Source organism: Phycodurus eques, chromosome 13, assembly GCF_024500275.1.
Source record: "Phycodurus eques isolate BA_2022a chromosome 13, UOR_Pequ_1.1, whole genome shotgun sequence".
Lineage (NCBI taxonomy): Eukaryota > Metazoa > Chordata > Actinopteri > Syngnathiformes > Syngnathidae > Phycodurus > Phycodurus eques.
Genome location: NC_084537.1, coordinates 7,194,212 through 7,218,948, shown reverse-complemented (window position 1 = coordinate 7,218,948; position 24,737 = coordinate 7,194,212). Strand labels below are relative to the sequence as shown.

At 42.6% G+C, this 24,737-nt stretch overlaps 1 protein-coding gene across 5 annotated transcripts in view; it reads left to right on the top strand.

Moving 5' to 3' along the window:
• chd7 (chromodomain helicase DNA binding protein 7) overlaps positions 1-21,992 on the top strand; it is a 95,482-nt gene extending 73,490 nt beyond the window's left edge. For 4 of the 5 annotated variants that reach the window (XM_061694982.1, XM_061694984.1, XM_061694983.1 and 1 more), the window contains exons 23-41: positions 408-619; positions 1,414-1,613; positions 3,840-3,999; positions 5,275-5,364; positions 7,021-7,124; positions 9,948-10,077; positions 10,331-10,437; positions 10,805-11,231; positions 11,393-11,601; positions 11,748-12,683; positions 13,101-13,267; positions 13,593-13,847; positions 14,012-14,182; positions 14,278-14,511; positions 14,596-14,811; positions 14,883-15,023; positions 15,643-15,747; positions 17,843-18,023; positions 19,799-21,991. In XM_061694982.1, the coding sequence (XP_061550966.1) occupies positions 408-619; positions 1,414-1,613; positions 3,840-3,999; positions 5,275-5,364; positions 7,021-7,124; positions 9,948-10,077; positions 10,331-10,437; positions 10,805-11,231; positions 11,393-11,601; positions 11,748-12,683; positions 13,101-13,267; positions 13,593-13,847; positions 14,012-14,182; positions 14,278-14,511; positions 14,596-14,811; positions 14,883-15,023; positions 15,643-15,747; positions 17,843-18,023; positions 19,799-20,781 (5,028 nt within the window). In that variant the 3' untranslated portion in view covers positions 20,782-21,991. Of the gene's footprint in view, positions 1-407; positions 620-1,413; positions 1,614-3,839; positions 4,000-5,274; positions 5,365-7,020; positions 7,125-9,947; positions 10,078-10,330; positions 10,438-10,804; positions 11,232-11,392; positions 11,602-11,747; positions 12,684-13,100; positions 13,268-13,592; positions 13,848-14,011; positions 14,183-14,277; positions 14,512-14,595; positions 14,812-14,882; positions 15,024-15,642; positions 15,748-17,842; positions 18,024-19,798 lie in introns of all 5 variants that reach the window. The other variant, XM_061694986.1, reaches the window with a different exon arrangement.
• The last annotated feature ends 2,745 nt before the right edge of the window (positions 21,993-24,737 follow it).

The window sequence follows — 24,737 nt, the reverse complement described above, 5'->3', positions numbered from 1 at the left end:
TGACTGTAGCCCTCTGTGATAATGGTTGCACTAACTACTGCCCAGCTTGCCCACATTTGTAATTGTAAGCAGGAGGCATTTAAATTAATTAAACAAAATGTAATTCATTAGACAACATAATTATTGGCAGTTTATGTGAGCTGACAAGCAATTTTCTCCCTATCAGGAAGAGAACACAGGGAAAAATATCCAATTCTAATTTGGTGGCCATGTTTAATAGGGTGCATCTTAGAAGTGACAAATCATAACAAATTTAACACGGACTGTGAATGAAGACGAAGATACTTAGCATAGGGTGGACTTTGGACCATCTGGAATTAAAGATGGGTTCCTCGTTGATATAAAATGTCAAACATGTATGCCCTAGAATTACACACTAAATCTTTGTTTTGTTTTTGTTGACACAGAACACACTGGTAATAGACACACCAAGAGTGAGAAAGCAGACGCGTCACTACAGCAGTGTGAAAGAGGACGAGATGATGGAGTTCTCAGAGCTGGAGAGTGAAGAGGATGAACCCAGCAGACCCATGACCAAACAACGACGGCCCCAAGACAAAGTCCAGGGCTACCCGCGATCTGAGTGCTTCAGAGTAGAGAAGAACCTTCTCGTCTACGGGTTTGTTTTACACTTAAACGTGCATATGTCAATGTCTGCTGCATAAATATTGAAATAAACAAACAAAAATGTACATTAAGATGGTAGTGTTGAAAAACATCAGATAACTAGTACTGAAATACTTCGTAGCATGATATAACCAGACTTTACGTTCTGTGGTAGCACAATGCTGTACAGCGCATATGAGCAAATGGACACACTTGCAGATAGATGGTCATTATACAGTGAGCATGTCCGTTTTCATGGCTGGCTTGGTGTGAATGTGTGCAAGGAAGAACAGTGGTCCTAGTGAGATGCGGCCATTGTTATTGTTACAGTCTAGCCTTGTAGCCTGAGGCTGTAGGACACAAAAACACAGTCTTTATTGGCTCTGTTCTTGCTCATGAATTCTTGTCGTCTCTCCCTGTCATTCATGTCAGTCCCACTCACTTGTCAACCAATTTAACCAGTCTTGAATAAGAGTAAGGTCAGCTCACATGGTTCAATGAACATTTAAAAACCAACTGTGAAGAACTTTTTTTGCCCAGAACTAGACCCTATAAAAAAACTGCCCTGCCACTACATAGCTTAGTTTTTAAATTGCAAGCCTTCTGAATGATTATAATGTTACAAGGGTTATTTTGCCATAAATATTTTTTTCTGTATAGTTGTATACATTAATTTTCTTGCTGTTTTACAATGGACTTGGATTCCCCACATTTTCGGTCAATGTTTAAATTAGTGGTAAATATGGTAAAGGATTATAAAGTTCAATGTGTACACATAAATAACTATCATTTTTTTCTGTTCTAAAGTTGGGGTAGATGGAGTGACATCCTGGCTCATGGCCGCTTCAAGCGCCCCTTAAAGGAGGCTGATGTGGAGACAATCTGCCGAGCGCTTCTCGCATACTGCCTGTTGCATTACCGTGGAGATGAGAACATCAAAAGCTTTATATGGGACCTGATCACCCCGAGCGAAGATGGAACAACCAAGACATTGAGCAACCACTCGGGTGACTGTCCACACATCACTTCCATCAGAGTTGGGAAAGTTCATTTTCTATGCAAATTAGTTTCGAAGTTCAGTTCACCATTCCAAAAATGAATTGGTTCAGTTCATAGTTCATAATTTAAAATTTTGAAATTCACCATTCCCAAAATGAACTAGTTTTTCTTAAATGATTTGTTTATTTATTATATCAATACGTTGCTGATGGGCTATTCCCCCTTAAAATACTTACATTTGATTCTCCCATTTTGCCACCCATTCAGTCCACACGAATAGCCAGCTGCAGCGTTCACCCTACAATCTCAAAAACTTGAGGAAAAACATTGCTGGAATGGTCTTTTTTGAAATGGGGAAATAAAAACCAAAAAAAGGACTTTTGTCCTTTATGTGCAAACGAAAACGCGCAACACAGTATGACAGGAACAAAGGTGAAGGGACATTGATAACTTTGCATTCCTCACAGCTCTTGGCTGACTATATTGACAAAATATTTAATTTTCTCTTCTTATGTTTCAAAAATAGTCCATGTCATGACAGTGGGATCATACGGAGTTTTAACTAAAGCATTCTGATGAAATAATAATTCTCTTAGTACTGTAATTTCTCGTGTATAATGCGCAACCCCAAAGTTGACCTCAAAATTCTCGGAAAACCTTCTACCTATGTATAATGCATTTTTACAATTCATGATTTTGCTTCTACCCATATGATCAAAGTATTATCTGTATTTTGTTAGTTTTTTCAAATAATTATTCTAAAGCACTTTATTTGAAAAGTGTCATTGGAATGACAGTGTAGGCTACACCTTTTTCATAACCATTAGGTGGTGGTGGCATACTAGAATGAAAGTGTACAACTTTTTCATAACCTCTAGGGGGCGGTGGCATATTGGAATGAAAGCGTACAGCTTTTTCATTACCTCTAGATGACGGCATACATTTATAAAATGTGAAAGTTTTTTTCATTTTCTCCTATAGCTATGTATAATGCGCACTGTTGACTTGTGACAATTTTTTTGGAGGGGGGGGAAATGGGCATTATGCACGAGAAATTATGTTAATCAATTTTTACAATTATGTGCTGTATTACAAAAGAACCACAGAAGAACATATTCACTCCCATTTACGCATTGTCCATGTACGCACCTCGGGTTCTCACGCAGCTACAACGTGCCTGCCTTGAATGGCAGCAGTGGCCGCACTGAATTGGTTGCCAAATAGCGCATTTATTCGCCTACATATGAAGGCTTGTATGGGTCCGATAAAGGCCTACCTGCTTGATATCAGGTTTGTGCTGACTGACTCCTGTAAGCCTTGTGCTTTAGAGTGGTAGTTGTCCAACTAGCGGTCCACATAATGTGCATTAACATGTTGTTGTTATTAATAAGCGCATACCTACATATCGGGACCAGCATGTCAATAAAACAAACTTATTAAACCAATTACTCTTACCGTAGCATTGGGCCAATTAAGATATCTATGATTGTAACGCATCATATAAATCTGACATTTCTAGCTCTCATGCTCTTTTCTCCTGTCGAGTTTTAAAGGGGCGGCAAGGCGACTTCAGCAAAATGTTTGGACCTTGGAAAATACAACACATCCCGTGGGTCAAAAGTTCCATCTTTTTTTAATATACTGTATAAATGGGCACCATGTCTTTGGAAATTCAGCGCAATTAATTTGGCTTCTTTCTTGTCATACGTAAAACAATTTAAATGATTCCGCTCATGTTGTCTGTTTCCAACGGAGAATTAAGTTCGTGAGTTCCTTTTTGAAAGATAAATAATCGCTATGGGGTCAGAAAAGTCGTTATGTTGGCAACACTAACTGTGCTTTTGGAAAGTAGCTCCTCTGTTCGCTCCCACGCTGTTACTGGGAGCAATGATGAGTAAAAAAAAAAAAAAAAAAAATCTACTTAATTCAACTGAATTTGGTTAAGTTCCTTTCTATTAAACAGGTCACAAATATTTCGGTTGAAACTTTCAAAGGATAAATAAACACAATTATTCAAAAATATCTTGAATTTATTAAATATGTAAACACTCGTGGATGGAATTTAAACACTGTCTTTTCAAAACACAGTAATTTGTCTCAATTAAATACTGCAACTTGTTTCTTTCAAAGATAACGAATCTTCTGAAATTATACATTAAACTCAACTATGTCTACGCACACAATTCTTGGCCTCACACGAAAGTTACCCCTTTCCGATTCTCCTTTTTCTTCAGGTCTGTCAACACCAGTACCTCGAGGCAGAAAGGGCAAAAAAGGGAAACCCACTGCCCCAGCCCCACAGACACCAAGAGCGGATTGGCTTGCCAGCTGTAATCCCGATCATCTACTGCAAGAGGATAGCTACAAGAGACACTTGAAGCATCACTGTAACAAGTATGTTATACTCACCAACCCACTGCCCCCAAAAGTTGGTGGTGATAGCTGGAGGCTTAACCGCATGACCTTGTTAAAATGTAGGTTGTGTCATTAAATATTATAGCAGTGATGTTTTACAACGAGACAGGGCATTAGATAGGCTCTGGTGTCTCTAGTGTCCAGTTGTCCATCTAATGTTTTTTCCCAGTTTGGTTAAGAGAAAAACGTGGAACCTCCTGATAGCAGTAGGGGAATGCAACAGCGCTATATAAATCCATGCAATTGAAAGGCATTTTCGCCATGTTAAACTCTTTGTAAACACTTGTAAAGCAGCTGGTTATTGGCTTCATTTTTACAGACTCATTTCATGTCTGCCTCTTGTAAAAGGAGCCTTTTACAGACGTTCTCTGGCTCACGAAAGACCAACTTCTGTGTGCATATGTGTTCTGTGCGTATGTTTGTTTCTATCTATGTACACGCATATGTGCCCATACGTGTACCCACCTGGCTATGTGCCAGGCAAGGCAGGCAGACCTGTTGGAAGTAGGTGAAAGGTGTGCACACACACACACAGGTACATGCATATACTTCCACACATACACACACTTGGGGGTGATTATATGGTGCCATCTGCTAGGCTGGAGCACAGTGTTGTGTGGCTAATCAGGCATGGCACATTGATGGATGAGCATAGAGAGGCTGCCAGCAAATACACACACACGCACTGCTACTTGTGATGCCATTAGTGCGCACGCATACACACACACACTGCAGAATTAGTACCAAGTTACTTCCTTTATGCCCTTCCCCCACATTGCTGCAAGTTTGTGTTCTCGCCTCATGGGCAAGGCCCCTCTGCTCTTCCCGTCTTCCTGCCACTTCTCCACTCTTAACAGCGTCACAGGGTTGATATGAACCAATTGATCAATGTGCCCACACCGTGAACAGATTCCAGTTCTCACTCATTTATCATCACAGGTGAACTGTTACAGGGGCTACATACAACTAATCTTGACCTGTTCAAATGTACACTGTGAAGCAAATTATTCCCATGACCCGATAAAAACAGACTGCCATGAAAACATAACACACAATTCTTTATCTGAGCAGTAGTGGAACAGCTCCAAAGATGCTAGACTTAGCCACCTGAATATGCTCAAAGGCTAGTGAGTAAACATGACTGTGAGTTTCTTTTTGGCGGTTGGACTTTAGTTTATACATGCAGTTCCACTCGAGTTTGCCAAACTTAGTGGCCATTTAGCGGTAAAAGTCATTTTTTCATGTTTTTGTTAGGGTGTTGCTGAGGGTGAGAATGTTGTATTATCTGAGACAGGAAGTCATCGGAGATCAGGCTGAACGCATCCTGGATGGAGCTGACTCCAGGTTGGTATATTTTCAACTGTTTTCAATCTTTCTTAAAGTTATCGTTAATTTTGTCACATTTGCCCTCTTGGGGCAACCTTTCTTCTCTTTCTCACTGTTCTACAGCTAATTTAGCTCCTTTCACTTCATATTCATTTTTTTGAGCAGTAATCCAACTTAATTCAACTCCATTTAGTGGACAGTTATTCCAAGGAAATGTCATAGGGTTAAGCACCATGTGTTGAAGCAGTTGATGGAACAAGCAAAAGGCAGTCAAACAGCTGCAATAGGCTATACAGTATAGTAGTAAATGGTAATAATAAACTAGTCGTGAATAAAATCCAATTTTGTTTTGTATTACAGTGGTAACATACAGTAGTTGATCGGAAAATGGATATGATTTGCCCAAAAACACTCAGATTACGGTGTCTGCATATAGGACAGATGGCAATGAGAGACATCTTGACAGTGAGCTGCGAGTGAGTGTTATTTATTACCGTGGCATGAATTATTGCGCGAGTGTATTTTCGTCTCTTCAAGTGGCCTCTTTGGCAGCGTCTGTTCCCAACACAAGGTCTGTAAAATTATCTTGGGAAAGTGGATGATTTTGCTTTTCTGACCCATTTCGGTTTTGATGAGCCCACTGGTCGTTTGGCATCTGCCCTTTTTGCCCTTTTCGCTTTTGCCCTTCTCTCATTCTGACGCCTACACTGGATCCTCCTCCTCTTCTGTCATGTAGTTTTACCTTCTGTCCGTTTGTCCTCTCTGCAGTACGCTTGGGTCTCATCACCTACCAGCCCCCTCTCATAACCCTTTCACCCAGATGTGAATGTATTTATAATGTGTAGCACATTTACTTTGGGTTGATCGCCAACACCCCACCACCCACACTATGGCTACTTTGCCATATCCATGCGTGTGTTCAAGTGAGAGAGCGAGCAAGAGCAAGCATACGGGATGCCATCGTGCCAACATATGCCAGGGGGATTTAGCACGCCAGTCTTGGCAAACTTTCGTGTGTGTGTTGCCAAAGGCTGGGCATGCTGCTGTTTTCCGAGATAAGGGACAATTTTCCTGTGTTGTTTTCTTCTCCTGTCACCCTGTTTCTCAGCTTCCATTGTCAACATTGTGTATTGTGGTCTCTTTCCATAATGGAGGATTTTGAGTTTTGGTGCCACAATGTAGAATGTATCTGTGGAGCAGGTTGCATGGAAAATATTCTTGTATTATTTCAATGCACGATGAGCACGGCCGTCATCAGATCCAATTTGTGTATTTGGTCATTGCCAACCCATTTAAATGACTTACTGTGGTATCAATGGAGGCACCAGTAACTCCGTATGCAGGTGATTAACAAGCAAAGATGAAAATCCATTTGGCCTGGTCTTTCATAGCAGCCACCGCCAATCACTCGTAATCATGCTAATCTGATGATGCCCCTTCTCCCTCCAGTAAGTCTCCATCCAAATTCTGATGGTCTGTAATCTTGAGCAAATTTTGGCTTTGAGGATGAATGACTTATAGAAAAACATTTTGGTGCTACTGTAAGATAAATTAAACTGCTTCATAAGTTGTAAATTTGAAATACTGTATTGCTTTACTCAACATAAATGGGAATCAAAAGAGTGTAATTTTGATTGACATTTAGCGACGTGATATGCTTTGTCTGCTTCACAGTGAGTTAGATGTCTGGATTCCCCAGCCATTCCATGCGGAGGTCCCCACAGACTGGTGGGACAGTGAGGCAGACAAATCCCTGCTCGTTGGTGTCTTCAAACATGGTAAGAAACAATCATACTAAAATGTGCAAATGCAAAAACAAATATTTTGCCCATACTATCACGAACAATTATTAATGCGTATAAAACCTTCCAGACCCTTCAGACACTTAAAAACGCGCACGCACACACAGTTAATGCACGTACCTACCTATCCACATATCCTGCTTGGCCTGTTACCAGTTGATTTGTGTTTCTATGGTGACAGCAGCCCACAGCTGTCAGCCTCAGTGTGCTGCGGTGTGTGATTGATTGCTCGTGTTCAACACTGGGGAGGTGTGTCTTCCTTTCCTGTTGCTTTGGAGAAGTTAATGTGGCAAATGCATCAATTTAACTTGAGCTCATTGCTTTTCTTGTTCAATGATTGTTTGGAAATTATTTGACTACATTGTGGTAATAAACTAGTAACCCACCTTTGGTGACTGACTTGACTGACTCACCCCAATGATGTCGTTTCTTATTATTATTTGTCATTTGTTGTGCATGGAGACCCTCATTACTTTGGTATAATCGTCACAATGTTTCCATCGTTGCCACCCTCTACGATTCAATTAGGACTGACACACTCAAACACAAATGGAGGAATACAAGAGGCTCACCCGTTCACTAGGAGGCCCTTGGGGAGGACTGCTACACACACAGTGTACTGCGTATGCAGAGAAACACAGATGCGCACAAAGCACACTCACACACACACTGAAGAGTGATGACCTATGAAGGCCCCCATGATTAACGTTTGGCTGTGTGTAACAGAGACGTTTAGGAACAATGAGTCACATCTTTCCTAATTGAAATGGGATGGGCGGAAGAGAACTGAACAAGAGGCAAAAAAGAAAAGTCCTGGTGCTTTGTTTGACCTCTATACTGTTCTTCCCACACCTTTCCTTTTTCTTTGCTCTTTTTTCACTCACTCCATATTTGTATTTTTTTTTTTCATTTTACTTTCCCATCTTTTTCCCTCTTGATGTGGCTCAGTAGGATCTGCACATCTAACGGCCAAACACACACATACAGTAGTTGATAATCCCCGCCCACTTTCACAGACACCATGACACGTATTTTCTTCTTCCTCCTCTTGTTCTCCTCCCCTTTTTTCTTTGACAGAACAGAGCACCTGCAGACTCACATGGGCGCACGCACACACACTCACACACACAGACAGGCTGTCTGGCTTGTCAGCAGCTGGTTCCGCGGGTCAGCCCTTCTGCTGCTCTTTTTGTCTTTTCCTTTATTTACGTTGAACTGGATTGCATACGTATAAATGTGAGTTGGCACGGCGTCCGATATGTCTGATATGTAAAAAGTAGCGATGCACCGAAATCAAAACCGAAACTGAGGACCCCAAGGCTGAAAGCTGAAACACTGGGGGGAATTATCTATCTATCAATCAATCAAACTTGTGCATAAAAGTGTATACAAAAAATGCAACACAAAGCGCTTTAAATCACGGAAAGAAAAAAATCTGCCAATTATTAGTACAATAGCAATTGTGGCTATGACTGCAGAGCCTATAGAAATTCACTTTCAGAACACTTTGTCTGGCATCACGCAAATATTTGTAAAATTATTTGAAAAAATACGGGACAGCTATTGCAGTATGCTATGTAATAGGATAAGACAAGTTCTGCATACTGTTTTATTTCACATAATTATTACTCGTTAATGGTTTTAAAGTATGGCTTCAATATTTATTTTAATGCATTTATTGCATTAGCCTTTTAATGCCGGACGCATTTGTACCCAAATGTCTTCGTCTGCTCATTTTGTATTTTCTATATCCACTATTGCTGCTGAAATGATGCAAATTTACCCACTGTGGGACTAATAAAGATTATCTAAAGATGTATCATGTTAATGTACTTTTTAAATGATAGGTTAATTTTCTCAAGTGGTGTGGCAGAGGTGCTAATTTCACTTATTTTGTTTGGCGACGCCATGTGTTAGCGATTAGCATGGTCTTCCTGTCTGTCTCTGGTCTTATCCTCCGCCCATCCTTCATGAATCATGATTCTAAAGATACTTGTCTAAAAGTGTCGTTTATTTCCTGTCATGTCACTTATGCTACGCTGACAACAGATGTGAGGCGGGCATTCGCATCGTATTTAGCCGCATTAGCTGTAGCCCGTAGGTAGCTTGGGTGGCGCAAAATAGCAGGTAACACGCATTGCACCCCAAACAGCAGAAAGCAGCGAGGTAGGGCAACAACGGGAACGCTCCTTTTGGGGTCGTAGCCACTAGCATGAAGGCGGAAAAGCCACGCAGTTCCCAGAATTCATCGCGGCATGCCAATTTGAATTATTGCGGCAAGAAACACTTTCATCTTTATTCATGTTTATGTTACCAGTAGTTTGTTGAGTGCATTTTAACATTTATGCTTATTTCACATTTATGATTGATGGCACTATATCATTTTCAAAGTGAGTGTAGTGTCTGTGTAATAAAGTGACCTCCCAGTCAATTCAACTGTATATTCAGCAAAGCTCGAAAGGGCATTGTTTGTTAATAGTAAACGATTCTTTACTCTGAGGTGTGCACATTCGCACGTGCTGGCCGTCAGGGTGTTCAAAATGGGGCATGTTATGCATGTGACATGTTATTTTCGTTTTATTTCGGTGGGAAAAAAAGTCGTTCGGTCCAAAACCGAAAATGCACTTTCGGGCTACTTTCGACCAACACGTTTTGGCGGCCGAAATTTCGATGCATCACTCGTAAAAAGCAAAGTGATTTGGGAAGGGTGCCTTCTACTGTATTTTTGGTTAGGATCAAATCTCTAGTCTGTATGCGCGCTGCTTTTAAAAATTCAGACTTCTTGCATTTCATCTTCAGGCTATGAAAAGTATAACTCCATGCGAGCTGACCCCACCCTGTGTTTTTTGGAGAGAGTGGGTATGCCTGACGCCAAGGCTATCGCCGCTGAGCAGAGGGGTAACGATATGATGGCAGATGGCGCCGAAGGGTAAGAGACGGTCTTCTGTGCTCACCCTCCCGCTTTGTACGGTCCTCCTTTTTAGTATCTAGTTGTCATACAGTGTATATTTCATAAAGTTGATAGAAAATGTTTTTATGTTTAAAGCAAAAGCCATGATTTTTCCGGTCTTATTAATTGGCATGATTTAAGATGAATTGCCTCTGTCAGGCATTGCAGAAACTGAGCATCTGATGTTTGTATACAATTTACACTCCTTACAAGCCTCTTCAACTCTCTACAGTGAGGATGAGGATCCAGAATACAAGCCACTTCGGATGTCATTTAAGGATGAAATGGACGATTTTACCAACTCTCCTCTTGATGATACTGGGGAAGGAGAAGCAGAGGGTATTATTATATTATATGTAGTAATGATTTGTCTAGAGAGAACATGTTTACCAATAGCACAACTAGAGTCTTTATAAACTATAATTCACATAATTCCCCCTTTTACCCCACAAATCAACAAAATTTCAGAATACAAATGAGCTGTGACTCACAATCACGTTGCAATTGTTGGTGTTATCTGTTGATAAAACCTACTGGATAAACTTGAATCCTTTGCTGTTCGTCGCAGCTCAAACTCATCAGTGTCAACATTAACATTAAACATTTTAGCATACATTTTAGTGTACAGTCTGTATTCCTTTTTTTTTTTTCTTCCTTTATTTGAGATTCATCATGAATGCTGCTTTTTGAATTTGCACTCATGAAGGTAAATCTGATGAAAATGGTCATGGTGTGCCTTCCATGGGTGGCGCTGCAAGTTCCAACGAGCGACTCTATTGGCCGGCTGCCTCAGCCCTGACTGCCCGCCTGCGCCGCCTCATCACCGCCTACCAGCGTTCCAATCGCAGAGAGCAACTTCGCCAGGAGGCCCTCAACAGACCTGATGGGCGCAGGAGACGACGCCGGGACTTCCTGCCTACCATTGCGATGGTTACAGAGGCAGCAGCAGGAGGAGGAGCATCCTATATCCAAGATCCAACAACGGTGTTCATGGCTGAAGGAACCCCGTACCTGGCTAAAGGAAGTGCTTATTTTGCTAAAGGTGGGCAATTTATAACAGATGAGTCATCAATGTTGACCACAAGTGCCCTGATGACTGATGGAGCCATGTACTATAAGGAAAGAAGACAAAGGTAAAGCAAAGTTTTCGTAACTGTTTGTATTTTTGTTTTAGTCCTGTCACCAACACATAATTTCCATGAAAATCTCATTTATCTTATCCTATTACCTTAATCTTATTTAATCATTCAGTACTTTGGGTGCATTCCTTGTGTATTTTTTGTTTTCGTTTTAGGTGGACCCGTCGTGAGGAGGCTGACTTTTACCGTGTTGTGTCCACATTTGGTGTAGTCTTTGACGCCCAATGTCAGAGATTTGACTGGACACAATTTAGAGCCTTTGCTCGATTGGACAAAAAGACAGACGAAAGTCTGGAGAAATATTACTATTCCTTCATTGCAATGTGCAAACGCGTCTGTCGCATGCAGGTCAAAACTGACACAGGTGAGAAATGACAGATGCATTTTAATGTGGAACAGACTATTATATATATTTTTTAATTCCTTAAAAAATATCATTGTATTGGACATGCACATGGCTTTGACATTCCCACCTCTAACATGTTCCATACATTGATCTTTCTTTTGCAGAACTCCCTGACCCAACACTGATCATCGACCCCATCACAGAGGAACGTGCTTCCCGTACTTTGTATCGAATCGAATTGCTTCGTCGCATCAGAGAACAGGTTCTCCCTCATCCGCTGCTCTCTGAACGCCTCAAACTCTGTCAGCCCTCGCAAGACCTCCCGGAGTGGTGGGAGTGTGGCCGCCATGACAGGGACCTCCTCATTGGGGCCTCAAAGCACGGTGTAAGTCGAACAGATTATCACATCCAAAATGATCCTACCTTGGCCTTTCTGGAGGCCCACCAGCGCATTCATGGCCAGCGAGGGAATGTCAGCATGGGAGAACTCTGCAAAAGTGGCATAGGAGCAGCAGAGAGCAGCCCTTTAGCTCTCTTCACGCCTGCAGAGCTGGCTAGTGTTGTAGCTTCTGCTGAAATAACCATTAGTACTGCTAAAGGGGAGGGAACCCAGGTAAAAACTGAGGATTCAAGGACTGAAGTTAAAATGGAGGCTGATGAAGAGGATGCCAGTGGTGTCGTGTGTATAAAGACTGAGACGCCTAAAACAATTGAGGAACATGTTAAAGATGAAACAGAGGCCACAGCTTCACCAGCGTCAGATGTTAAAGATGAGACTGAACCAATCGCAGAAAAAGATTCAAGCGGGGAGGTGAACGAGAACACTGAGAATGTTTCCAAGCATAGTGAACAAGACGAAGAAATAATTGAAGAGGAAGCACGTGAGGCTCCTGTTGACTCTGTTAGGGAACAGACGACATCGGACGTCCCAGAAGATCCTGAAGCACAAACGGGCCACAGTGCTGCGGAGGACGAAGACCGAGTGGAGAGCGAGGCCTGCAAGTCTCCAAAGTCACTTGACGCAGAGAAAAGTCCGGACGACGAAGAGGAGGAGCGGATGGATGAAGATGACAAATCAGAGAAATCCTCGCAGGCTGAAGGTTAGATTTATTGACTTTATTGCTCTAAAGTGAAGGAAAGCTTCGAGTTATGAGTTTTTCCACACACCATCAATTTACTGCATTGTCTACTTCAGTGGCACTTTGTCGTGGTCTGTATAAATAATTTGCCTTGTTTGCTTTTTAGTCTAATACGTACTATAAAAATGTTGTATTTTGTAAGTTAACTGCAGTATATAATTTTATAATTTGAATTCATTTGCCCTGGATGCCTGCGCCTATCATTTCATATCTCTTGGTCAAAGGCCTATTTCAGGTTTCCCCCTCAAGACTTGGCAGAGTTTAAATGGGTCCCGAGTGCCAGCGGCAAGATAATAAAATGAGCTTGTATCCCTTGATGACAATTTTGAAGCTCTTTTTAGTTAAGCATTAAATGTGACTTTCCCTGCCTTTGCGTAGCGAGTGCAGTGTCTGAGCAGAAGAACTTTGACGAAGAGAGCATTGCATCTTTGAGTACGTCCGCTCGAGATGAAACCAGAGATGGCTTTTGCCCTGATGACCTGCCAGAAACTTCTGCCTTGCAGGCCTTACAGGACAGAGCCTATGCCTTCACACTCTGGCCAAAGGTTAGTCTTGTGAAATCCATCCTTCTGTTCATGAGACTCACCATCATTGAACACTGTTTTTTTTTTTTTTTTTTTTTTTTTTTTAATATATATATATATATATATATATATATAGCTAATATCCTTTTAGCCACGAGATGCTTTGAGTATATTTTGTGGCACTGAGGTGATATTTCAATTTTTCGGTTGTAACCTGTGCTGTAGTAACGCCAGTGGTGAAGTGCACATGAACGACTGCAGTTATCTGTGAATTAAGACGGATTATCTTAATAGCGCTTGGCTTGCAGGATGCCAACTTCTACCTCTGCTTTTCTCCACATCTCAGGATCGAGTGATGATTAACAGGATGGACAACATCTGTGAGGCTGTCCTAAAGGGCAAGTGGCCTGTCAACAGACGCCACATCTTTGACTTTCCTAGCAACCTGTTGCCAGGTCATGGCTCCACAATAACCACAGCAGCAGTAGCCACAGCAACAGAGAGCTCGTTGCAGAGGCGAAGTTTGGGCGAGCTAACAATGGCCGGGATCCACACCCCTTACGGCGGGATCGAAGATAAAACTCTTTCGCCACAGGTTCATGTGAGTTCTTCAAATCAAACCTTCACTTTTGTTGATATAAGTAACCCCATGTTTTACATGTTTGTTGAAGTACTTATTTCTCACACAAATACAGAAATGTAGTGTAATTGTATTGAAGTGCACCCCCTTTATTATCAGCGGTAATATCTGCTTTTGTGCTGCAGGACGATCCGCTTGGCCTAACAGTGCCTCGGCAGAGGAGGAGGAGGAGGAGGAAGATCGAGATTGAGGCAGAAAGAGCAGCCAAGAGGCGCAACCTGATGGAGATGGTTGCTCAACTGAGAGAGAGCCACGCTACCCTGGAGTCCCAGAGTCAAGCTATAGATCTCACCAAGGTACACTTCTTTAGAAAAAGCTCTCTTGCCGCTGGAGCGCTTCCATCAAGAAAACATTCTTTACGAACTAAAACTGGTTGCTTTTGCTGGCCCAGGGTATCCACCATCAACACAAGAGCTCACCCTCGTTGGCTGGCTTCTCCAGTGCTCTGGTGACAAACCCCTCCCTCAAGGCCCAAATGGAGCTTCTGCAGCAAGCCCCGCCCTCCGCACACAGAGCCAATGGTTCGCTGGAAGCTGACCTGCCAATGATGAGGAGGCGGCGAGGACGCAGGAAAAATGTAGAGGGCATGGAGCTGCTATTCATGGGCAACAAAAGAGCTGGAGGGGTATGTTTGCTGGCAAAATAAACAAAAAGATAAACTGCACAGCCAGTTGATGAAAATGAAAAATGACATTCTGTCCATTCTCAGGATGATGGTGATGGCACAAAGGTTTTAAGTGGGGAAAGCGGTCAGGATGCTGGCCGTGCTCACAGGCCGCTCACGGTCTCGGAGCAGAGCCCCAGTGGAAGATCTCTTGCATCTGGTAGTATGGAGGAGGAAGATGCAACAGTTTCCAACAAAGAACTGGGGGAGTGGCTGAGGCAGCACCCTACGTACACTATGGACATGTCTGGATTTACACCAGTACGTCTTGTTATTTTCATTAATTTTGTATGCCTTCTTTTAACCATGTGTTTTCCCTATCGATACTGTAGAAGAACGAAGAGTTACTGCTATCTCAGTTCTCAAAACCCAAGCAAAAGCGTCATCGCTGTCGAAACCCCAACAAGATCGACATTAACACCCTGACGGGAGACGAGCGAGTGCCTGTCGTCAACCGACGTAATGGACGCAAGGTGAGAACTGAAGTGTCCCGATGTGTAAATGTCCAATGTCCCATTGAGCTTACAAGTTGTGCCAGAAAGGTTTCAGGACTGGTGTCATAAAAGATGGATTCCAACAACAAACTACATGTTTTGCCCTTCAAAAGAATCCCTTTTGAGTCTACTGCACTTTCCCAGCGTTCTCTGCCACAGCTTAATGCACTCCTGGAAATATTCATCCAGGATGAAAAGGGGTCCCCTTGATGTCCCGCTTGAGTTTAGGAAAGAGGAAAAAAATCACAGAGAGCCAGGTCTGGCGAGTCGGGAAGTTGCTTCTGCAAAAGGTGTTCTTCTCGCCCAAGAACTGTCAGATGCTCAGGGCATTGTCACGGCGAAGCAGCTACGAGTTTTCGTGCTGCAACTCTCTCCTCTTCTCGCGCACTGAACCAAGCAAACGCTGCAGCATCTTTTTGTTAGATATGCTTGTTTCTCGTCTGGCCCTCAACAAAAGGAAAAGCTCAAAGTTTGGGTTTGAAAGATATATTTTGTGACTTCAGTCCTAGAACCTTTCTGAACCTTTTTAAATCTTATTTTTCTTTGTGTCATTGTTTCATTCCCTATATGAACCTAACTCAGTCTTCCCTTCTTCTAGATGGGTGGGGCCATGGCTCCCCCAATGAAGGAACTTCCCAGATGGTTATTGGAAAACCCCGAATTTTCAGTTGCACCTGATTGGACAGATATCGTCAAACAGTCGGTTAGTCGCCTTTTCCATTTCATTAACCAACAGATGATTTCTAAATCTTCACCAGTGGTACTCTTGACTTACAAATGTGCCCTAACTTACAAGTTTTCCGAGTTGTTAGACGTCACTTATTTTTTTATTTGTAATTTTGTTTATTTTTTGGTTGGCGTTGGAGCACAACTGAAATGGGATTTTTGCCAAAACCAGTAATGGGGCTAATATAAAGCTTATATGCGATATAACTTATACGGGGCAATATACTGCACTGTGGTGCTTTCGCATGACCGAGCTTCTCACTCTATCTCTAAGGGAGAGCCCGGACACCCTGCGGAGGAAACTCATTTCGGCCGCTCGTATCCGGGGATCTCGTTCTTTCGGTCACGACCCGCAGCTCGTGACCGTAGGAACATAGATTGACCACTGAATTGAAAGCTTCGCCTTTCGGCTTAGCTCCTTCTTCACCACCACGGACCGATACAAAGTCCGCATCACTGCAGAGGGCTGCGCCGATCCGCCTGTCGATCTCCCGTTCAAAGCAGTTTCTCTTGTTTTTACCTCTCCTCTGCTGCCGTCAAATGAGTACGAGTCGAGGAGATGGCGCTGTACTTTGCCGGTCCTCGTGTTTCTGTGTGAACGGGGTGAGGGGAGCACTCGGGTAGACTACATCACAGACATGAGGAGAGGAAAAAAATCTCCACGCATTAAAGATGTTAATACATCGCTTACGTATTGAATGAATGTCGATCAATCGGTGATACGCTGTAATCGGGAATGGGCAGGTTCTATTTTTTGTTACGAGCCAACATTTAAGGAACAAATCGAGCTTCAGAACTTCAAGTGAAGTGGAAAAAATCTGTCCCGATGCTCTTTATTGAATGGGACAAACGGTCAAAAACAAAATGAAGACACTCCGAAGGGGCATGGCGGAGAGGCTCACACTGAACTGTCTGCGTGGTAAATGGCCAACCTGAGCTTAAGTCAGAGCTGCTGATAGCACTCACAAGGCCACTCCCCCTACAGGCACACATCAGCGTGTGTGAGAAAATTGTACAAGACAGCAGCACAGTTGTGGGGTCAGGTGTTTGAAACCGAGATCTCGCCTTCCTGTGTGGAATTTGCATGTTCTTCCCGTGCCTGCGCGGGTTTTCTCCACCTTCCTCTCTCACATTTCAAGTCCTTGTTAGGTTCGTTGAACACTCTAAATTGTCCTGAGGTGTGAATGCTTGTTTTTATGTGTGCCCTATGATTGGCTGACGACCAGTCGAGGGTGTACCCCGTTAAGTTAGCTGGGATAGGCTCAAACGCACCCACAACCCTTTTATATATCAGGGGTGTCAAACTCATAGTTCAGGGGCCACATCCAGCCTAAATTGATGTCAAAGGGGCCAGACCACTAAAATCATACCATACTTAATATTATAATAAATAATAAGTTCACACACTTTGTTTTTATTCAAAACCAAACAATTGCATTAGGAAACTCTTTAGCTCTAATGACAAGTAAACAAAAAACAGCAAATAAAAAAGATTTCTCGACAAATTTTGCTACGTGTGCAAAACTGATCGCACTGATTGTATTTTAAGCCACAAAACAAGGTATCACGGGTATTGGGAACTGAAAAATATAGTAGTGCACTTTAAAATCAATCAATTTATGAAGACCTTGGAATTATTACCATTCCATTTTCCACATGAGCATAATAAGTTTCAAAATTATCCTTAGTCCCCGCCACTGCAGTGTCTTATGTAATTTTCACTTTCAAATTCATCCTGCGGGTCGGATTGTAGAGCCCCGAGCACATCGGTTGTGGCCCCCAGGCCGTATGTTTGACACCCCTCTTTATTTATCCAACAGAAAATGTATAAATAAATGTATCTTACAATACAGTGCTATTTTCTTTATTACAATTATGTCACCAAAACTGTGGCTTTTGGGGCGTAGCTGGAACAAATTGGCACTTAAAATGGATTTGCTGTACAAGTAGATTGAGTTAAGAGTTTGGTCGTGGAACAAATTAAACTTGCAAGTCAAGGTGCCACTGTTTATTTGAATATTATAGCAGAATTGGTAACAATAGTTTTCTAACCAACATACCGATGTCCACAGGGTTTTCTCCCAGAAGCCATGTTTGACCGGCTGTTGACAGGTCCTGTAGTTAGGGAAGAGGGTGTCCGTCGTCGGGGACGACGGCCCAAGTCCGAGATAGCCAAAGCGACGGCCGCCGCCCAGGCGGCCGCGGCGGCTCAGGCCGCCCAGGCCTCGCTGGCCACTGCTGCTTCGTCAGCTGGTAAGAAACCATCAATTGACTATCAACGTTAAACGTACTTGCTTATTGAATGTTTACTTTGGGTTATTTGGTCCTACAATATTCCACAAATCAATACAATACAAAATTTGACACACACATGAAATAAAGGCGAAGACTGAATACTCTACATATTTCCGCGTATACACGCAATGTATGAATAGATCATTTACGCATGTCATGGAAACAATGAGTCCCTGCAACTTATCATCACGGAATGCCGATACCGTAATCCTCCGCTACATCGCTGTTCTTTCTTTACGGTTCCGCTATATTGTAGATTTTTATTACAGTTGCTCTTTAATCTTTCACACTGTTTGTACAATATTTTTATGATCCAGTCATCTTGTTCTCAATCAATATGTTATGTTTAGGTGTGCCACAATAGAACATTTCTTTTGAATATTTTCCCAAAACGTAAAAAATATATATATCTATATATATCTATATATATATATATATAGATATATATAGATATACATATATAGATATATATATCTATATAGATATATATATCTATATAGATATAGATATATCTATATAGATATATCTATATCTATATATATCTATATAGATATATCTATATCTATATATATATCTATATATAGATATAGATATATCTATATAGATATATCTATATCTATATATATCTATATATATATCTATATATATATCTATATATATATCTATATATATATATATACTCACATTCATTGACATAAACACATGAATTTTGCAATAATTATATACTGCATAATGTGACTATACCACTGTTTTATCATTTCTAATCTTGTATTTATTCATATTTTTGATAATGTTTAGCGAGTTAGTTACAGTTTCAATTCATTATTTATCATAATTGTTCCACAAGTTAGATCCTTTATTCCGTTTGCTCTGTCTTTTGTTTCCACGAACATAGTTGTTCCTCTCAGTTCCTAATGACCGACTCTGCATTGGAAATCTCTCTGAACGCAGTCGGGGAGCATAATATGATTTGCTTTAAACATAAACTGAGCGGTATCAAAATAGAATTTAAGAATGTGATTCGATGAATAAATTATTCGTTGCTGCACGATAATCTGCATTGTTTCTGATCCTTTTCTGTCTTATTGATTGGTCTGTGTCCAGACCTCCATGTACGGAACTAGGAAACAACTCTCCCAAAAATGTTAAGAATTTTGGTTGAAGATGTCCTTTATGTAATATTCACGTGGCTTTGGGTCATTTTGATTTACGTGCGGCTTCTGGCTGAGTTTATGATCAATAATAGCACTCGAAAAAACGGTGATATACTTTTTATATTTTTGATCTTGATTGGCGCCTGATTATTGGTCTGACGGTATCCAAATAAATGTCCTTTTGTTTCTTTTGAAAGCTAACTTAATGTCAAACCATCGTTTCAAAGCTCAGTTGTCTTTCCTCTGCAAAATGTACACATTTCTGTGATGGAAATCATTGATATACAAAAAAAGAATATAGGAGCTAGAATTCATCCCTGGGGAACGCCGTTACTTGCTTGAGATCTGATTTGACATCATTTAACTGCACATATTGTTTTCTGTTTACAAGATAGTAAAGTTGCTTTTCCTCTGATTCCATCTTTTCCATTTCCTTATCAACAGTAGGATCAATTGTATCAAATAACTTTTTAAGCTCGATGACGAGGTCGTTTGATAACTCCCTGCACATTCAGCGAATGGGATTTGGCCTTTTGTCTTTTCCGTCGTAACGTGACATTGTGACTGCGTATTTTACAGGAGGCATCAACCCTCTGCTGCTTAACAGTCTGTTCGGAGGGATGGATCTGTCCTCCCTGCAGAGCCTCCAGTCTCTGCAGTTGGCTGCCGGTCTCATGGCTTTCCCTACCGCCGCTGACCCCAAGCAGGCGGCCGCCGCTGCCTCCATGCTGCCCCTCATGCTGCCAGGCATGGGAGGCTTGCCCAACATGGCCGCAGCTATACCAAACATGTTCAGCCTCGGCGGGCTTTTTGGCGGAAACCTGGCGACGGCCGCCGCTGCTTCTAACTCCGCGGCGGCCTCCGCATCGAGGAACATTAATGGCGCCGTGGATGGAGATGGGAGAGAAGGCGAAGCAGCGAAGAGGAAGAGGAAGGAAGAGGATAAAGATGGGGGAGATGGTGACGAGGGGGTGGGAAAGGAGGATGAGGAGGAAGCTGACGGTAATGAAGGGGAAAATGTCGCAAAGAAGATGAAAATTGACAAAGAGGATGAGGAAGGTGGAGAGAAGATGGAGAAATCCCAAAGCAATAGGAGTTCAGCCCCTCAAATGCCAGCTCCGTGTTCTCCAGCTGACTCCTCCGTCAATGGCGAAGCCGCCGCCCTGCTCGCTGCTGCCGGCATGTCGGCCAATTCTCTGGCATTCAACCCTTTCCTCCTCTCCACCATGGCCCCCGGCCTCCTCTACCCCTCCATGTTCCTACCTCCGGGCCTCGGGGGACTCGGCCTGCCCGGCTTCGCCGCCACCTCCACCTTGGCTGAGCTTCAGAGTGCCGTGGGCGCGCTGGGGGGCAACACCGCGCCCGCAAAGCCTTCGAGAGACGACACGGCGGAGGGGCTGAAAGCGGCGGACGAGGAGAACGGGAATGATCAAGAAGAGGAGGCGCGAGGGGGTGAGAGTGACTTGGCTGAGGAGACCGCAGCTGCAAAGGGGAACAGAAGTGAAGCTGAGGAATCTCTTGTGGAGGATGGAGGGATGATAGGAGATGAGCAAGAGGATTAGAGTGATTGAAGGACTGAAATAATCCCAAAACTGACAGTGGCAGTGGACGTTTCCTCACATCTGACCCCTCCCCGCCACCTTTACATGCTTCCACCAACGCATTATTATTTCCCCCCCTCTGTGTCCAATAGGCACGAGGTGTGTGTTAAGTTAAATCTGATCGTTAGGGTAGTCACAGCTCACCTCATGTTCGAAGACTGTTGGCCAGTTTGCATCGCGTTTTGGTCTTCACAAAGTCCAGTAGTGCTACTATTTCTACTATTGTCATTATGGCCAGGGTTGCGAGGACCTGTTCATAGCTGCTCGCAGCTCTAATTATTATTATTATTATTATTATTATTATTGCTGCTGCTTTCAGCTTTTGAACATTGTTTGAGTTCAACTTCTCATGCTTGTATGGACTACTCGTTTGTGGGAAGCCTCTCCTCTATCGAGAAGAAATGTCAGCTGAAGCTTCTGCAAGAGGAATTGTGGGTAATGGAGTCATGTATCTTATTATTGTAGTTTTCCCACATCGGACTCTTGAGGATAAGCGGAGCAACCTGACTACTACCACACGCGCACAACCTACCAGCCTACCACTACACCCACTGTAGCCCTAAATAGCCTCCTGTAAAGTGGCAGGACCCACTCACCCTCTTCCCTTTAGCTGTGTGTGTGTGTGTGTGTGTGTGTGTGTGTGTGCGTGCGTGCGTGCGTGTGTGCGCGCACGTGTGTATGAGTCTACACACAGGCTGACCTTATACTGTTAACCCCTGTCCCACACTGTTTGATTACCAGTTCTGAGTCTTTCCACTGTCAGTCTCCAAATCCTGTCTTCTCACTTGGAAGGGAGCTAGTTCGTAGCCCGACGAAGGCAGACGGTCCGGGTCCGCCGCCTGTCGAGCTCCGGGCGGGGGGGGGGGGCGGGGGCGACTAGCCACGCCGCAGACGGCTCCTGTGAATGAATTTGGAGCCACACGGGGATGTTTCAGGTTCTTTGCGGTGGATGTTCACGTTTGTCCTGTTCCCACCCTGCTCGTTTGCGACCACCTGCTGCTCCCCTCTCTTAATTAAGACTGTTGCTCTAGTCACACACACTGACACCAGACCTGGCCAAGAACAGGACTGAAACATGTTCTAACAATATGAAGGTCAACTCTGGGTATTTGAGTTGACAGGTTTTTGTTTTTGTTCTTGTTTTTTTTTTTTTTTTTTTTTTTTTTTTTATACTTGAATAGCAACAGCGGTTCTTGATTTGTTTCGAAATCACGGCTTAAGCGCCTCGAGATAAATCAAGCGCCGCGCACGCTTCAAATATTTGAAAGTACTGAAAGATCCGATCTCAATAACATTCACTATCACAGCCAGCCCAGCACACACACGTATACACACCTTGTCACATCTCTGTGATGCTGAGACAGCAATAACTATGGCAGCTTTTGAATGTTCCAACATAACTCGCCCAACACACACTCTATGAATTAACCGCAAGTGTTCTATTAATAGAAAAAAAAAAAAAGAAAAACAACTAAAACTGTAACTGATGACAAAAAAGTACTGCAATCAATTTTCTCTCTGTTCCTGTTGATGCACTGGTGTTAAAGAGTTAACGTAATCAGGTACCTTTATTACTTAGCTACTTTTCTTGAAAGAAAAAAAAATGGACTTGTTACTTTTAGCCAGCAAGCTGAAGAGCATTACCTCAAAATTCGTATCTAGCCTTGAAGTTTACAGACTTACAATGTAAATGTTTTTTCTTTTTTGGGTGTCTTTTTTTTGTTTTTGTTTGTTTTTTTTTTGACATCATGTATTGATGACTTGTAGCTATGATGCTTTTAATAAAAGTGAATATTGATATTCGCCTAGGAAACCAAACCTCAGCTTGTCTCCGTCTACTTCCTTACGCAGATTTGGGATTCTTCTCTGACTGAGACCACTCTGAAATGGAAATTGTGAAATTGTTTGATGACAAAGTAAACAAATACAGACCCTTTCCCAAAAATTAGACAATCATGGCAAGGTTTTTCATAATTCCATTGAAAAATTCAAAAAGTTAAATTTTCATAGAATACAGCTTCAGGGTTTTATAAAACCCACAAAATCAGGATTTCCAAAAATTAGAATACTGTGAAGAAATCACCCTTGCTCAGTTTTTGTAGGACAAAAAAGAGAGAAATTAGGATCACATTAAATCACTCAGAATATGGTGCTTTCAAAACAATGTTAATCTTCAATACTTGGTTGGGAATCCCTTTGCTTTCATCACTGCCTCGATGCGTCGTAGCATTGAGACAATCAGCCTGTGGCATTGCCTGGGAGTTATGGAAGCCCAGATTTCCTTGATGCTTGCTGTCAGTTCTTCGTTGTTTTGGGGTCTGGCGCCCCTCGTTTTCCTTTTGATAATACACCATAGATTCTCATTGGGGTTTCAATCCGGCCAGTTGGATGGCCAGTCAAGCACTGTGATGGCAATGGGCATCAAACCAGGTTTTGGTGCTTCTGGCGGTATGGGCAGGGGCCAGGTCCTGCTCAAAGATGAAACCTGCATCTCCATCCAGATCCTTAGCAGAAGGTATCATCAAGTCCCTCCAACACATTCTGGTCGACTGTTGTGGTGACCTTGGATTTAAGAAAGCAGAGTTTACCAACACCTGCACTGGACATTGCACCCCAAATCTTGACTGTATGTGGCTATTTCACACTGGACCTCAAGCAGCTTGGGGTTCTGTTCTTCACCAGTCTTCCTCCAAACCCTTAGACTTTGATCCCCGAATGAAAGGCGCACTTTACTTTCATCGGAAAAGAGGACCGTGGACCCCTGGCCGACTTCTTCTCCTTGGCCCGGTTGCGATGCTTCCTACGTTGGCTCTGGCTCAGAAGTGGAACCTAACAGTTGCCGCCCATCTCCCGGATGCTTCTGAATGTGGTGATTTTTGAAGCTGTGACTCCCACCTCATTCCAATTTTTTACTTATTTTATTTTTTTAAATATATATATATATATATAATACCTTAAAACACAAGTGGGTCTCAAGCAAAGTTATGCGAAAATAAAGTTCGCACCTGTGCAACAATGACAATCTTCATTTAAAAATGGGTGTTTGGTGTATGCTTGTCTGCATGTGTGACGAGAAGACCAAAGTAACAATGGCGGATGACAACAGTATGAGTAGTTTTCTCGCACTCTTCTGGTTTTCCTGTGGACACACACAGACATTAGTAAATGTACGCTTTGCCGTTGCTGCAAATGCCGGCAGTGTTTCTTTCATTGTAGCGTGATGTCACCGACTATGGGCCTGGCACAAAATTGCACATTAGGGTTTTGTTATTTTTGCCCATCAATGTTATTTAAAGAGATAATGATGCAGAGAAGCAAGTATGTAATTAATGGCACAGCATACACACTTTAAGCCGTGGATCTCTCCGTCAGGTCCGGGTATTCTGCCTATGAGCCATACACCGCACATGCCCCTAGACTCACTGAACACGTTATTGGGTGCAGCGTCACAATTTTATCACATCAAATACATGAGCGCTAGCAATAAAATTGGCATTTGAATGAAAATTCAGTTACGATAGACTCGTTAAATTGGGCTTGGGTATTATAACTTGGTTGCAATTTTGACATAGACGTTACATGTACAGGACCATACAAAAATGCACCTGAGCGTCACTCAACTGAGCATTCTTTTCGTAAAGGCAAGTTTTTTGATTCATCTCTTGCACTGGGTCTTGTTCGATGTACCAGTGTACACAAGGTTTCATAAGGTTTGTCACATTTCCAGGACCGGTGTCCCAAAAGATTTCCCATCCAAACTCTGTTCTCCCTTCAAAGTAATCCCCCTGGAATGTAACACCCTTTCCCATCTCCCTCTGCCCCGCCTTCACGCACGCCCAGGAAGGATTCTTCCGGGATTCTCTGCAGCTTCATCACTGCAACCATCTTGATAACCCACTTAAACGTGGCAAAGAGGG